The 15,837-nt window shown below is 49.0% G+C and overlaps 6 protein-coding genes across 6 annotated transcripts; 2 read left to right on the top strand and 4 right to left on the bottom strand.

Annotated features, from left to right (window-relative positions):
• Positions 1-1,850: 1,850 nt before the first annotated feature.
• On the top strand, positions 1,851-4,216 carry CLUP02_11583 (uncharacterized protein; the record flags this gene model as incomplete). The annotated part of the gene is made up of 7 exons (XM_049290550.1): positions 1,851-1,950; positions 2,105-2,234; positions 2,299-2,551; positions 2,709-2,845; positions 2,922-3,347; positions 3,423-4,153; positions 4,188-4,216. The coding sequence occupies 7 exons, from the start codon at positions 1,851-1,853 to the stop codon at positions 4,214-4,216; spliced, it is 1,806 nt and encodes a 601-aa protein (XP_049147695.1).
• A 627-nt stretch (positions 4,217-4,843) lies between these two features.
• CLUP02_11582 (3-oxoacyl-(acyl-carrier protein) reductase) lies at positions 4,844-5,611 on the bottom strand (the record flags this gene model as incomplete). The annotated part of the gene is made up of 1 exon (XM_049290549.1): positions 4,844-5,611. One exon carries the CDS (start codon positions 5,609-5,611, stop codon positions 4,844-4,846), a length of 768 nt encoding a protein of 255 aa, XP_049147694.1.
• Positions 5,612-6,701: 1,090 nt separating this feature from the next.
• CLUP02_11581 (uncharacterized protein) lies at positions 6,702-6,992 on the bottom strand (the record flags this gene model as incomplete). The annotated part of the gene is made up of 1 exon (XM_049290548.1): positions 6,702-6,992. The coding sequence occupies one exon, from the start codon at positions 6,990-6,992 to the stop codon at positions 6,702-6,704; it is 291 nt and encodes a 96-aa protein (XP_049147693.1).
• Positions 6,993-7,729: 737 nt separating this feature from the next.
• CLUP02_11580 (uncharacterized protein) lies at positions 7,730-12,444 on the bottom strand (the record flags this gene model as incomplete). The annotated part of the gene is made up of 3 exons (XM_049290547.1): positions 7,730-9,427; positions 9,477-12,310; positions 12,411-12,444. The coding sequence occupies 3 exons, from the start codon at positions 12,442-12,444 to the stop codon at positions 7,730-7,732; spliced, it is 4,566 nt and encodes a 1,521-aa protein (XP_049147692.1).
• A 582-nt stretch (positions 12,445-13,026) lies between these two features.
• CLUP02_11579 (S-methyl-5-thioribose-1-phosphate isomerase) lies at positions 13,027-14,190 on the top strand (the record flags this gene model as incomplete). Its single annotated transcript, XM_049290546.1, has 1 exon — positions 13,027-14,190. One exon carries the CDS (start codon positions 13,027-13,029, stop codon positions 14,188-14,190), a length of 1,164 nt encoding a protein of 387 aa, XP_049147691.1.
• A 157-nt stretch (positions 14,191-14,347) lies between these two features.
• CLUP02_11578 (uncharacterized protein) lies at positions 14,348-15,663 on the bottom strand (the record flags this gene model as incomplete). Its single annotated transcript, XM_049290545.1, has 2 exons — positions 14,348-14,541; positions 14,610-15,663. 2 exons carry the CDS (start codon positions 15,661-15,663, stop codon positions 14,348-14,350), a joined length of 1,248 nt encoding a protein of 415 aa, XP_049147690.1.
• Between the last annotated feature and the right edge of the window lie 174 nt (positions 15,664-15,837).

Below are 15,837 nucleotides of genomic sequence, written 5' to 3'. Positions count from 1 at the left end.
CTTCTTCTTACTATCTCGCTACTACTCTCGTTTTTATTATTTTTAATAATTACTACTACCTTTTTAGATCGCTAGCTATCGTACTTATTAAGATCCTCCTTTTTATTTAATATAAAAGGGTAAGTTTTAATAGTTCTTTTTTATAATAGTAGCGGTAAACGTTTATATTATTATAAGAAAATATAGTAATTAGTCTTAGGATCTTTACTAATTACCGATTTCTACTATCTTATATATTTCTAACTTCTTAAGCCTCGTACTCTTTATAATTTCTAAATAGCTTCTTTTTTTAACCTACCTCTTTTAGAGTAGTATTCCGTAAGAATAGTTAAAAATAGATACTAAGTAACTTATAAAGGAGCTATATAGGCTATTAAGAACCGTATAGGCTATTAAGTATAATTAACGAAGTTAAGCCCTCTTTTTTATAAAATCGTAGATTTTAAGGACTTATTAAAAAATACTTACTTATTACTCGTACGTAGTAAGGTTAGATACTTAGAGATCTTATCTTTTATAGCCTCTTAGTACCCTATTTTATATCTTTTAAGTAGTCTTTTTCATAACTTAATTATAATTAGGTAATTATTACTTATTAACGATCCCTTTTATTACTTAGTTAATTTTTTAAAATTAGTAATCTCGTGCTAGGAGCTAATATAAAAAGAAGCCTTTTAGTAGCCCTCTAGAGGATTCTTTTTTTTTTCCTCTTAGATCCTCGTTTTTTTAGCCTTTTTTTAAGCTAATAATAACTCTAGCGGGAGGTCGTAGGACTACTTTAGGGTAGCTGCCTTTTTCCTAAGTTAATTTCTAAGATCTATAATATTCTTAACTTAATACTATTAAGATTTTTAAATCCCCTCCTCTCTCGTTAAACTATCCCCTATACTATATTCCTAAGTAATACCCGGGGGGTAGTTAAGGGAGCTACGAAGAGGTTATTTAAATCGTAGGCTTAAGGTCGTATTTATAAGATCCTCGTAGTAATAGACTTTTCTATATATTATAAATCTCTTAGCTTAATAACTCCTATAGGGTTACTTTTATTACTAAATAAAAATATTTATATTTAGAGATCCCCTTTTTTAATTACGCAGTACTTTTTTATATTATATTATTAAGCTCGTTTATTACGCTAATTAATTAGGTAAGTAGTCGTTACGTAAGTATTTCTTTTTACTAATTTAACTAGTTAATTTTTAATTATAGGCCGGCTATAGAAAAGTCGTTTAGTAAAAAAGCTACTTAGGGCAACGGTAAAAGGCTACTTACTTAAGTAATTCCGTTAATTAACGTAGTTTAACGTAATAAACGTCGACCTTTCGTAAGTAATAAAGGGCTACGATTACTCAATTCCGTACGGTATTTAAGAATCGCCCCCTTTTTTATCTATTTTTATAAAGTTAATTAGTACGAATCTCTTATCCTATATAGTATTAAGAGGTCGTTTCTTTTGCATAGCGAGATATTTTACTAATTTATAATAATAGAATTTAATTACTAATTAGTATTAGTATCCTTATTATAAAGTAGTTAGTTCGAACCGTAGTTAATAAAGAGATTAATTAAATTATATAAATATCTGCGTAGTAAGTATAAAAAAGAGGTTCTAACTATAGGTTAGGTTAGCTACGATAATCGTAAATAGGGCCTCTAATTAGCCCCTGCGCAGTCGGCTATATACCGCGGTCGAATTAGACTTCTAATCCGATAGTTTTAGTATAATAGCGACGTGCTAATAGTTAAAGCATTTCGAACTTGGCGTAGAATTCATTTATTAATCCTTGTTTTGAGGCTCTGAATAATAGGACGGTATCTTAGCCCCTACGCTTTTGGGGTGGATTCATAGAATGAATCTTGCCCTCCTATGGAACATGGATAGAGCTTCTATCGTTGACTCCTTGCGTATGGGGAGCATAGAGACGTATCCACATTTAATCACTTACACTTGTAATTGAATCGTCCCCCCACTAGTGCTTCTCCGAAGATCGATTTGTTTCAATCTAGTTAAAAGGTTGTCAACTAAGGTAGGCACATTCCTTCAGCATACCTCAAGCTCGAACGTTGGCATCACGCAGTCCTTGATGATGTCAATTCGATACAGGCAGCCTTTTTTCCCGGATGAGCAATGACAATATTCGCGAAGAGTCACTCATTGTCTGGGGCACTATGCCAGGAGACTCGCAATGTCTCATGCGTTTGGGGTACGGCGCTTCTTGGAGCCTCTCGGTAAAGTGGGTGTCGTCGTGCCGGTGACTTTGCCGTAGTAACCTGCCAACTATACCTCACTTTTCTCAGATTGGTGACAGGAAATGCTATTTTTCCTAGGTACTTCCTCCTTGGTGGCTACTCCCAATCACGTATCCTGTCGCCACCAACACAGAACGAACCTCAGCTATCACGCCCCGAGGCCCCACCCCCGCATTTCAGCAGGACATCCCGACACTCCTCATGCTTTCTCAATGAAACCTCATGGTGGTCCCGGGGCCTCTATACAACTTTTTTTGGAAAATTTGCAACCCAATACCTCCCAGAGTTCGGTCGTCGTAGTGTCTGTCTTTAAATATGAGCCATTTGGGCGAGCCCGGGACGCTCTTGAGACCCCTTTTCCTCACCCGTGATCATATCATCCATCTCACTTCGTTTCTGCTCTCGACTATCGTGGTATTCTTTGCAAAAGTAACACGATGTCAATCTTGCCTGTTCAGGAGATTCGGCTGCAAGAAGATGTGGACACTAAGTTGAAAGAACAAACGCTGGGAACAGTTCAGCTTCGCCACAATGAAACCAATGAAATCATTCTGGTACCCACGCCCTCAAATGACCCCAACGATCCTTTAAACTGGTGAGTGTTGATTCATTCCAAATTGCTACGAATACCACGAACTGAGGGAGACTTGCGCTGAATCATAACGTACCAGGTCACCAACACGCAAATACTACATTTTTTCGCTGACATGCTTTGGAATTTTCTTCGCCCATGCCGTCATTGTCGGGCCTGCTGTTGCCCTAGAGTTGATCACTCTCGAATTCTTCGGCCCTGGGCCTGACACTGTGCCAAACAACATTGCTAAAGCATCATACCTTCAAACCGGGTGTTCACTCATGATTGGTGCGGGCAATCTTATTTGGGTGCCTCTGGCAATCAAATACGGCAGAAGGCCCGTTTACATCGCGTCCTACCTTTTACTTACGGCAAGTTGTATATGGAGTGGCGCAGCGGCTTCTTTTGGCAGTGCACTTGTTGGCAGGCTCTTTCTCGGCTTTGCTTGTGCTGCTGCAGAAATCGTCGCACCCTTGACAATCACTGACTTGTTCTTCTTGCACCAACGCGGGCGTGCCATGGTGTCAGTCTATCCTTCTTTGCTTACATCCCAGGAGCGCCTCAATTAGGATGAACCGATTCTGACAATCTGCATTAGTATCTACACATGTTCCTTATCTGCGGGTGTTGGTGTGGGCGTGGTGTTTTCGGGCCTGATCACACAAGCTTACAGCTGGAGGATGATATTCTGGGTATTTTCTGCCTTCGTCGGAACTTGTACGGTTCTAGTACTGTTCACCTTCCCCGAAACACACTATCGAAGGCGATATGCAACGGAGCTAGAGGTGGTACCATCCAGACACGAATCCACCAAGCCGTCTTCTCAGTGTCTTGAGAACCCTCCTTCTTCGTCGCACACGTCATCTCCATCGACGTGGAAGACCTATTTGGCGACTATGAGAGTCTTCTCGGGGACTTACACTAGCGAACCTCTACTGGCTCTGATGTTTCGTCCTCTTGTCGCCATTACTTTGCCAGCCGTATTCTGGGCGACCTTAATCAACGCAATCACCACTGGCATGATCGTTGTGATATCCGCGAACTTCTCGAACGCTTTCTCGACGGTCTACGGTTTTCATACCTGGCAATCCGGTTTAACGTATCTCTCTACGATATTTGGCTCCTTCTTAGCCATCTTCTGCGGGGGACACTTCACAGATTGGATGGCAGACAAACTGACGATTCGGAGTGGCGGAACCAGGATCCCCGAAATGCGGTTACCTGCAATGATAATCAGCTTGATCACGGGTCCATTATCATGCATTTTATACGGGGCAGGCTTCGCGAAGAAATTACACTGGATTTGTCCCACTATTGGTATCGGCCTTGGTACGTTTATCCGCCTTCCTCTCGGTCTCTTTAGACACGCATATGTTATGGAAGGGATATTAGGGCGTCACAAGCTAACTTGGATAGTAAACTTCACCACTGTTCAGTCAAACAACGTGGCTCTTGTGTATATTCTTGATTCTTATCGGCCCATAGCCGGTGAGGTTATAGTAACGCAGTCTTTCTTCAAAGGTGAGCCAATTCCTGAGATGTGCCTATGACATATTTTTGTGAGATACGACCCTTGAGGGGGCGTTTCTTTGTGTTCATGTAGCTGATGTTCTAGTAGCCGTTTTTGGATTTCTTCTCAGCTTTTACGTGAATGTTTGGGTCCAAGAGTCAGGATATCTCTCCGTATTTGGAACCTTAGCGGGTATATCGGCGGCTGTGTTCTTGTCAACCATACCCTTTTACTTTTTTGGAAATCGAATGCGACAGGCAACATGGAAGTGGAAGTTTTCCAGGCAGTTCCTGCACTGGCACCCAGATCGGGAGGTCGGCGAATAGGCTACTGTAGCAATCGCTTTATTCAGTGCCCGCAACATCCTTCGTCGCTGTAAGTAGATACTCGGGCAATATTTGGAAGGAAGAAAGCAAGAGGGAACTAGTGACTTGCTCGCTTTGTTTCAACATATATGCCTTAGGTTAACGTGACAATTTCCTATGGCTTTTCCGACAACCTCGTCGCTTTCAGTCCATGTATAGCCCCCCATTGACGAACATGTGTTCTCCATTGACCCATCGGGATCGTTCTTCGCAAAGAAACGCCACAGCATCCGCTATTTCTTCTGGCTTGCCTAGCCTTTTCGCTGCCGGCGTTGCTTCAATTGTAGGCCCTAGGACCTTCATGGCTTCCTCTCCGGCACTCAAGAACCCGTGCGTCGCAGTAGGGCCAGGGGACACAGCATTGACGGTGCATCCATATTTTGGGGGAAGCTCTTTTGCCCAAACACGGGTGAAAGAATCTACCATCCCCTTGGTCCCGGCGTAGATAGTTTGTAGAGGAGGGGCAGCGCGGGAGCTAATGGAACAGATGTTGACGATGCGTCCACTTCCACGAGTAAGGTATGGCAGAGCCTGCTGCGTCAAGAGAAATGTTCCACGACCGTTCAGATTGACCAAAGAATCCCAGTGATCGAGCGTTTGTTCCTCAAATGGCAAATTGATGGCAATTGCGGCGTTATTGACAAGAATGTCAATGTGACCATAAGCCTCAACTGCACCTTCTATCAACTTCCTCGGTCCGTCCACAGTGCTAATGTTGGCTTCGATCGTGATTCCTGGGGTGGAAAGTGCCGCCACTGCTGCGGCCGCTTCATCTGCTAGGGAGGCGTTTGGGTAGTTGATTACGGCGTGGGCTCCTCGAGCGCTGAGCTCCTTCGCTATTGCATGCCCGATACCACTGCAACTACCGGAAACCACGGCAATCTTGCCCGCGAGACTCTGGTTTGCGGCCATGAGGGTTGAGCTTGAATGGGGAAGGGTGTGGTTCCAGGCAGATTCGCAATCTGATAAGCGGACTTTATGTAAATACTAGCAGTACTCAATTTTGAAATGTTTGACAGCATCATTTGGAACCTTCTCAAGTTGTAACACATATAAACCTCGTATTATTCAGCCCAGAACCACGATGGTCGCTTGCCCCGGCTCGTGTCGATCCCCCGCTCCCGCCCCTCAAACCCACTGCCGACGTCGTATCGAATCCCGGCACGGAAAGTGGGGGATGGCGTGGAGTCCACTTGCCGTCCCGCCGCTCGGGTCCTCAAGCAATACGGCAGAATAGTTGCGTCGTCCCTCCGACGTGCCTCACCTGGTATCGTCTGAAGGGGTGGTCTGAGATAAATTTGCTCGGACCCGGGGTCAATGATGAGACCACACTGCAACTCGCTCGAGGGACAGCAGTTAAAGCTACTGGGGGAAACATGATTAAAAACCAATCAGCTTCTGCTGATATTAAAGAAGCAATATGGGATGGCCTGGTCAAGCATATACTCACTTTCTTACATGCAAACTCATCGAAGCCTATTTGATGCGCATTTAATCTCTCTCTTTGGAAATCAGATAGGCATTACACCACACCCGCAGTGCTCGAATATGATGCAAGAATAGCAACTCTGTGACCTTCGAGGAAGATATCGAAAACATCAATATGCTAAATCAATTCTGACGGCGGCCTGTGGTTGGGTTGAAAGGTCCTGAGTACGTAGTGGGTCTAGAATGACTCTAGGTAGATCATGATATCAGAAGGTCTTTGTGCCATTGTCGTACCCTAGTCGTTGGGGAGATGAATCAAAATTTCAATATGGAAGTTTATGTGGTCTGAAAATCTTTTGCCACATACTCGGCACCAGGAGCATCATAAGCCCATCTCAAAACATGTGTTCCAGCCGTTGACTTTACAACGAATTTCATACCATTTGTTACGTATTCACTTAGTGTTTTGGGTTGACTATCATCAAAAGATGCAACTCAGTTACGATAGCCTCAGACCTAACCAATGCAACTCAGTTACTATATACTCAAACCCAACCAATGCAAATCACTAACGTCACATAATCCCTGTAGTGACACGCATAGATTCCCAAGACTCAAATTCTTTCCCCGTGTTAGCGGGTGTCTTTGCTCTAACCCCCGGGCGGTCCTTGGCCCAATCCTGCAGACCCGCCTTGCTCATTCCCGTGTACTTTTGCAATTCCTCCTCTAAAATCTCAACTCTGTTTCGGTCTTGTATGCGTTGATAGAGTGATCTTTTCTTCGACGTGGATATTGGCATAGACTCGGAAGTTTCGTGCTTTATAAGCGGCGTTTGACTATCGGTTTTGCTGAGTTGATCAGACATGTTGATCTGAACGCGTGTGCTTCAGAGAAAATGGTTCGTAGACAGCTCTCGATCCTGGTAGCGGGAGTTTCGTTCAGAGTAAGTGTAGGCGGAAGGCAGTCTTGATATGATTTGGTTCTGAGCAGAGGACAATCGATTAACAGTCTTCGAGTGATGTGCTGGCACAAATCGTCTTTTCTTGGCGCCAAGTGATTATTATTTTGATTTGTTGTAGACTCAAGTTGAATACATGTAGAGGAGTTGTCGTAGCCGATATTTATAACTGGATCTTCCAGTTGCCCAGGTGCATTGGCACAGTGAATGAAGTGCCGGCCACTTCCGTGGTGACGAATGAGGCCTTGTTAGTTGACTACTTTACGGCGCAGCGGGGAGCAACGCCCAGCTGGTCACGAGGACTGAGGCACAGCTCTAGCACCTTCCTGTCCTGGGCTCGAAGTGGATATGTTGGTCGCTTGCAAACACGTATTGGCTTGGTAGCCATCGCGGAGCCTCAAAGTGGAACGAGCGGGCAGTCACATGGATTCGTCGGGCAACGTGAAGTTGCCGCCAGCTGGTAGGGGGAGAACGGCAACCCCGAGAAGAGCGGCAGCGCGCTTGCCGGCATGGCCATAAACATTATCTCAGCTCACTATTTATGGAATCCAATGCGAATTGGCTTCGACTTATTCACGTTGTATTTTTCATTATCTATCATACACAGCCAGGTAAATGGCTGGAGAAAGACATCTATCGCATCATCACAGTAAGATCCGATGATGGAATTCGCGCCGCTCGCTCTCGAGAACCAATGGACCACCACTGGGTCCGCTAGCATCTAGACTTAGGGTCACCCGCTGCAAGTCAGCAACGACCCGTACTGTCTCGCCAATGTTTTGGTAATCGATCTCATGATGACCAGCTGTCTCGTCATTCTCCTCCTTCTTGACCTCGCGAATCTCCACATTGGGGTAGGGCAGCCGTCCTTCGCGCAGCGGTACGATGAGCACGGGAACATGCAACTCGGATTCTCCAAACTTGGCGTCCGACTTGTCTACTCCCAGACTCTTGAAGTTGCCGCGCTTCCGGCCGCCGATGAGCCATGTGTCACCTGGACCAGTCACATCAAAGCTGAACTCGTAGTCCCTATTGATGCCTTTGCCATCACTGACAGCCGTGTCCCAGATGCGAGTCCAGCGCAAACGTAGATTAGCAGACAGCAACTGGTTGACGGCCAGGGTCGAACCTGCTATTTGTTCGTCGGGTGGCGGAAGCTGAATGTCGACCGAGTGGAAAACGGGAATGGAGGGGACGTCGACAGGGATGAGGATTGATCGACTGATCGACTCGATTCCTTTGATGGTTAACTTTGGATACGTTGACTGCCAGGAAACAAGGAATGCTTGAAGAGCTTTAGAGGTGTCTTCTTTGCCGCCCGGGACTGTGCCCAGACCTCTGAAGATATTCCCTGTTAGTAAAGGCGATACGAAGGCCGTAGAAACCTCGCCGAGGAGAGCAGCTCGCTCCAAGTCATAAGCCGAAAGGCTAGACCGCACCTCTGCCAGTACGCGGTTGATCAAAAGGCCTGAGAAGGAGGAAAGAGGAGATTCTTCGATGTACTTTGACAGGGAATCTTCAACAAGGGCAATAATCTCATCCAAGACAACGCTGTAATGAAGCTTAAGATACAGGGTCCGCTGGGTCTTGGGTGTGGTGTTGCCTGAAGCTTTGCGTGTGATCTTGTAAAGCAAACTGGCAGGCTGCTTCGGAAACACCATGATGGACTTGTTTGGTGGAGCTGCAGAATGGGCAGCAAAGACATCTGAGTCGATCAGATGTGTTTTGAACACTCTGAGTGGGCTCAACGAGGCTATTGAGACGCTGAAGCGGGAGAATAAGGCGTTGTGCTTGAAAACGTCCTGTACATTGACGCCCAAGGCGAGTGCCACTGGGACTGAGAATACATTGGAGTATGTGAAAGTGCCCTCGTCTGTAGTGTACGTGATTTCGATTCTAGCCGATATGCTCGGAACATCTTGCTCGATGGTGTACGGGAAACGCATTTTGATGGCGGACGACGCGGAGATGCTTCCGAAGCGGAAAAGTCCGGCCTCCAAAGGCTTCTCGTATTCTAGTGCAGGTCCAAGAAACGTTGCTTCGGTTGAAATGATTCGAAGGCCGCCAGTCGATGGCTTGACCGAAAGCTCACAGGACTTGATAGTGTTCCATCCCGTCAAGAGTTCCAAATCAAGTGAATTGTTCTTGTCCAACTGAATGTCTCTTGCCGCCGTTAAGCGACAACTCAAACCGCCAGTGGGGCGATAGAGTTCCAGGTCGGGAAGACGGAAGATCTGCGCCGTCTTGCTGGGTGTTTGGTTGACATCCCGCTCCCAGTGTAAGTCAACTTTGTTGCAAATCAAATCTGCCCGGTCAATCCTGTAGTGACCGGCGACATTGGTCTAGCATCTGTTAGTTCAGCTTCTCTCGTATCGTCAGCATACTACTTACAGTGCTGGTAAGCCGCAACTCGTTGATCCCTGGCTTGAGAATGTTCGCTTCGGAAGTGTGTAACCAAACCTCCTTTGTCCCCCCGGATGACGTCCTGGACAAGCGTATGGCGGCCTTCTCCAGGCTTAGGTCATCTATGAGCAAGCTTCTTAGTTTAATGGTAAGAGAGAAGCAATCTTTGCCGGTGTGGTAGGCTGGATGCCCGACAACTTCGACTTGGGTGAAGAGATGCCCCAGAGGCACCCTGACCTCGTTGGAAAGGGTCTTAGCTGTACTCAATACCTCATCGAGAAAGCCAGCGATGGCATTTTTCTCGGGGTACTGAACCTCCGAGTGAGCTACAAGCGAGGGCTTCTTCTGCTGAAGCCTCTCATTTTCTGCAGCTGCTGCCTTCGTCAAGAGCTTCAGTCCCACACGAACAAATTCATCCTTACGCTGAAGCTCTTTCAGACATCGAGAGTACATGACAAGCATGGAAAGCTCCAATAGGCTCCAGCTGTTCTCCCCGAAAAATGGAGTGGTCATGTAGAAGTAAGAAGCGGCCGGGCCGTACTCGCCAAGGTGATACTTGAGCACGGCGAGGTCGGCCATGCTTGTCTTGACTGCATGAGTGTGGTTGGCCACGGTGTAATGACGCAAGGCCTTGTCCGTGAGTGTCTCGTACAGGCGATAGAAGTCGTCCCGATTGTCGAGGGCAGTGTGGAGAAGACCGTTCTCGATACCAGCCAGCCCTATACAGAGCGGATCCGGGTTGTCTGTCTGAGACTTGTGATCATCCCCGTCGAGATCAACGTCTTCAAAGTCGTTGCCATCCATTTCCCCTAGTACCGGCGCAGATGTCCATCCAATATCCCAGCCTCGTTTCTTTCCGCTGCCTTGGAGGACGTTCCTAGACAGAGCATAGAGCTCTGCCCGACGCGCAGCGAGTTCCTCTAGGCCAGCTTTGAGAAATTGGGCGTTGGGTGCTGTATTGTCATCAAGGTTGGGGCCTGTTCCCCCGGGAAACACTCCAGGACTGGGCGGTGGTCTGGTACTTGTATTGGAACCCGTTCCCACACGCAAAGACGAGTTTCGAGCCGGGTGTAGCATGGTTTTCAACTCTGGAATTGATGACTTTGGCTCATGGCCGTCGGAGGGAGTCAAACTCGATGGGGGGATGGGCAGTGCTTTGCTCGACGTTTGAGCAAGAATCTGCTGCGCGACGGAGAATGCGAATGATGCAACAAGATTATCAATAGCCTCCGCCAGGACGGGGTTGAGAATCGGGGAATCTTCCTCGGTAAGCTTGTTCTTCAGCGCAGCCATGATGTCGGCTCTCATAACTTGCGAGACAGCCGGTACGAATTCTAGGGTCCTTCGGCAGATCTCAGCCAACATGGACAGATTTTCGGCTTCATCTGTCTGCTTTGGGGGCGGCGCTTGCGGTGCAACGCCGTGAAGGACAGACTCCTGTTGCTCTCTAAGCTTTGCCAGGAGATCTTCCCTAGTTGACCAGGCGTTGCCAAGGCGGAGCAGCAGCGATATCTGTCTCGCAAAGATGTAGCAGCGAAAGTCAAAGACTGACACATTATTGGCTACTATCATTTCGCGGTACGGCTTCTTTGTGGCGCTAATAGGGATATCGTCGAACTTGTCGGTTTTGGAGGCATCCGTGGCCTGTAGATCAACAGGCTGGTCATCCTCTAGAGAGCCGTCCTCAGCACCCAGTGCGGCAACGGCAGCTTCAGCTCGCTTCACGAGGTCTTGCGTGTGACTCAACAGAGACCCCCCATGGGTCTGGGGATCTCCGGAGGTGGCCTGTTCTTGGACGACTGTGTCGAGACCGACACTGAGCTCGTCGTAGCCAACCAAGGCATCCTCTACAAGACCGACACTCTCGAACCCACGCGCAAGACCCTCTTTGAGTATGAAGAAGGTACAGAAGTTCCAACCCGGTAGAGCCCGCTGAGCATCCTTCTCCTTGATGTCTTCCTCGTACTGTGACACCCTCATGTCAAAGGATGATAGAATCAGCTCCTTGAATTTGCCAACGAGGTCATCCCATGCGTTTTCGGCATCCTGACGCGACTCGGTATAACCGGTTGGCGTGGCAGGAACAACTCGAGGCAGTACATCGTATGGAACGTCGTTGATGCCGATACGGATCTGGGCCACACGATCGATCGCGCCCTTGCTAGAGCTGTTGAAGTCGGACCGAAGCTTCTCCAATAACGTGGAGGATCCGGAGCCCCATCTTGACGATCTTGCTTTCTCGGCAACATCGAGGCCCTTTCCGCTGACCCTAGGTTGATTTGCCGCAAAAGTGTTGGGTATTACGACATGAATAATCAGGAACTCAAATGCATCATGGTTCTCTTGTGTGTTCAGCTTCCGGGTAGACTGCGAAGGCGGTGTATTCTTCTTGATCCATTCTCTGATCTCTGCCCTTGTTTGGGACTTGTAGGTATCGCTGTCGTCGCATCGAACGAGCAGGACTTTGAGGTAAGGTGTCCGCCTCAGGCCGGGTATTTGGTGGCGCCGTTCCTTGCCAGGCTGTCGCGCCGCTATCGTTGGGGTATCGGAAATATCTGAAGACGTGCTTTTGCCTCCGATAGACTGCGTTTGGAAGCCATCGTCCTTTGCGCCGGCGCTTACTGACCGGCGGAGCGAAGGGGAGATGGTTGGCGAGATTGGGGCAGCAGGGTCTCCGCCAGCGGGCGTGAGCTCTACGTGAAGGGTATCGATCGAGCGCAAAGGTCCAGCATGCGACTGCCAATGAAGATTTCGAAGGGGCAGTCGTGGAATGAGGCCCGGGGTGACGAGCTTGTAAACGTCGTGGGGATCGAAGTACTCGACTGCGAATAGCATGCTTGGTCAGTTGGGGGGAAGCGCAGTCAAGGTACGACTAGTAGGCCAACGAGATAACAACAGGATCATGAGACGCGTAGAGCTTACCTGTGACTTTGGAGGTTGAAAAAGGCCGCTCCATCTTGAACGGCTCCTCCAATTTGGACTTTTAAATTACATGGTCCGTCGCAGCTTCATTTACTAAATTGCGCGGCGGGTGGGTGCCGGTCGAATGCAAGGTGTACAACTCGCCTCGGTGAGGTTCTAGCTTCGGTGGAGACGCTGGGCGCGATTCAGCGAGCTTGGAGCTGGAACATCAAAGGGGTTCGGTCCCGTTTGTTGGAATTGGAGCCTTGGAGCACTGGGCGGGAGGATGGGAGCTGGCGAAATGCGCCAGCCAACGGCGGGATCCCCTAGTCGGCCCCGGCCTAGAGGTACCTAGGAACCTCGATAATGTAAGGTAGGTACAAAGGTAGCTCTGCCTCCGATGATTCCCCGAGAGCGGTGTGCTACCCAGTGCTGGAATGATTGGCCCAAGATGACGCTGCTTGCTGAACATCAATGGAGGGGCACGGCAGAATCTTTTTTGGTTTTGCTTTGGGGAGAAATGCCCCTCCTCTGCCTTGGATCAGGAAGCGATAAAGTGCCCTATATTTCTTGAGGAAAAAGACTTTAGCTTTATTTCTTTCTCCAACAGCATCATCGTAATTTCTCTGTTTTCGCCATGTCTGGACTTCAAGCCGTCAAGTACACTCGGGGTCGTCTCGAAGTCCTGGACCAACTGAGACTGCCTCATGAATTCCACTACGATGAGGTGTCCACCAGCGAGGAGGCCTTTGACTGCATCAAGTCGATGAGAGTTCGTGGTGCCCCCGCCATTGCTATCGTCGCCGCCCTCGCCCACGCTGTCGAGCTACACAACGGCAGCTGCACCGCCTCTTCATCACAAGATGCCGTCACTTACATCGACTCGCGTTTGGATTACCTCAAGGAAAGCAGACCGACTGCTGTCGACTTGACCAATGCTATCAACCAACTAAAGGCCCGCGTTAGGAGCGCGCCTCAGGATGATTCCAAGACCGTCATTGCTGCATACATTGAGGAAGCCGAGAAGATTCTGCAAAAAGACCTTCAGACCAATCTGTCTATTGGTGACCATGGAGCGCAATGGTTGAGAGAGGTCGCTGGTGCTTCACCTGATGCCAAAGTATCTGTCCTCACTCACTGCAACACTGGCTCTCTGGCAACATCTGGTCACGGAACCGCCCTCGGTATCATCAGAACACTCTGGTCCAACAACCTTCTAAAGCGCGCCTACTGCACCGAGACAAGACCCTACAACCAGGGTAGCAGGCTGACCGCCTTTGAGCTTGTTTACGAAAAGATCCCCAGCACTCTCATCACAGACTCCATGGCTGCCGCGCTGTTCAACTTGCAAAAGGACAAGATGAACATTGCTGCTGTCATTGTAGGTGCCGACCGTGTCGTTCGCAACGGTGACACTGCCAACAAGATTGGAACCTACCAACTCGCCGTCTTGGCCAAGCATCACGGCGTCAAGTTCATTGTTGCGGCTCCCACCACCAGCATCGACCTCGAGACCCAGACCGGCGCCGGCATCAAGATCGAGGAACGCAAGGGGGAGGAGCTCACGCAGATTTCCGGTGCTATCGTCCAGGCTGATGGCAACGTCGATATCGCTCGTACAGCGCGTGTGGCGACGGCGGACCAGCGCATTAACGTCTGGAACCCTGCTTTTGATGTTACTCCGCACGACCTGATCGATGCTGTTGTTACGGAGAAGGGTGCTATTGTCAAGAACGACGAGGGTCAATTTGATTTCCGTCACATCATGCCCGAGAGATGGGCGCAGGTGGTCGCCCAGTGATGGGAATCTCTCCTTTCAAGCGTAGATGATGATGATATTTGTTTTGCGTTAGAGACTGGAGCTGGAGCTCGGAGCCCGATGTATGTTCAAAATTGAATTTTGTCTATAGGGGATATAGCGTATTAGCAGGACACTGCTTCAAGGTTGTCTCATGACACTAAGCAGAGTCCTTGAGAGCATGCAGGATCAACTTTTGGTAACCTCCCACGGATTCCTCAAGCTCAGCAACGGTGATGTTTTCGTTGCGGCCATGTGCAACCAAAATCGTGCCTGGTCCATACAGGTAGCGAGTGTGCGAGCCCTTGAGGTTAGGAATGTCAGTTCCATAGTTGGCCACAAGGGTATCAAATCCTGGATGATGAGTCGTCAGTAATTATTCAAACTGCACAGGTTGCTTGGTTAAAGTGCATGGGTCTCACCATCAACGTCACAGTTGGCCTCCACCACGCCATATCCGTGGGTGCAGGTCAACTCGAGGGACTCGGCATCGGTTTCGTCGAGAATCTTCTGGATTCTCTGTTTGACAATGTTGCCGCCGTCCTTTTCGGGGCCAATGGCAACCCGAACCGCGATCCTTGCCAGAGCAGAGGCAGGAATGACATTCTGAGCAACGCCGCCGTTGAACTGGCCAACATTGACGGTGGTGTTGCCCCACTTGTCAGTGCTTCCGAGATCTGTCGTGATAATCTTGGCGAGGGCCTTGATCATGATTTCGTTGGCCGACTTGCCGAGCCATGGGTAGCCAGAGTGTCCAGCGACGCCCTTGGCCGAGATATCGCAGAAGACACCGCCCTTGTGACCGCAAGCGAGCTTGTTCTCTGTAGGCTCTCCGAAGATGACGGATTCAAATTGTACCGGCGGGTCGGCTGCCTGGAGGGAATCGGAAAAGAAACGCATTCCATCGCCAGTGTCCTCCTCACCAATGACAAATAAGAGCATGGCATCTTCGGGGTTGACTTTGCCGGCCTCGAACAGGTCCTCGAGAGCAATGATCTGAGCCGCAACACTAGCCTTGGCGTCAACGCTTCTTCTTCCACTAATACGAGTGTCGGGAGTGATTTTGTCATCGGATATGCCGTAAGGAATATGAGGCGGCACAACATCGTAGTGCGAAGTGACTACAACGCGAGGTGTGGGCTGGCGTTGGTTCGTCTTCCAGGCCAGGACATTGAACCTCGGGGTCTCTTCCGTGTTGTTGTTGCGCGGTGGCAGGAATTGCAGAGAGGAGACATAGCCGCGGCCGGTCAGATAATCGACCAAGAACTTCCCGGCGGCGCTCTCATTGCCTGAGATGGAGGGGATCTCAATGAGGGATCGATGTAAAGAGATGAGGTCGTCGCGCCAGGAGGGAGCGGCGGATGAGGGTGAGTGAGGCGTTGGCGGGGAAGATTCGACGCCGATGGGTTGCTGGATGCGAGAGGCGGCGGCAAGGGAGAGCACAGAGCTCAAGGTCATGAGCTGAGAGACACGCATGGTGGTGGCGGAGCTTCAAGCCTATAGAAAATTTGGCTGCTTTTGACGGCTCACAAGCATTGATCAAAGGATGTAGGTCTCAATTGGAGAGATTGGTCGCCGCTACAAATCATCAATAGCCGGCGGCGGGCGCGAGAGTTTCCCGGAGACTTGGCTATGGTGCAACCGCAAACG

Source organism: Colletotrichum lupini, chromosome 6 (genome assembly GCF_023278565.1).
Source record: "Colletotrichum lupini chromosome 6, complete sequence".
Lineage (NCBI taxonomy): Eukaryota > Fungi > Ascomycota > Sordariomycetes > Glomerellales > Glomerellaceae > Colletotrichum > Colletotrichum lupini.
The sequence above is the reverse complement of the archived record's forward strand: the minus strand, read 5'-3'. Positions and strand labels throughout refer to the sequence as shown.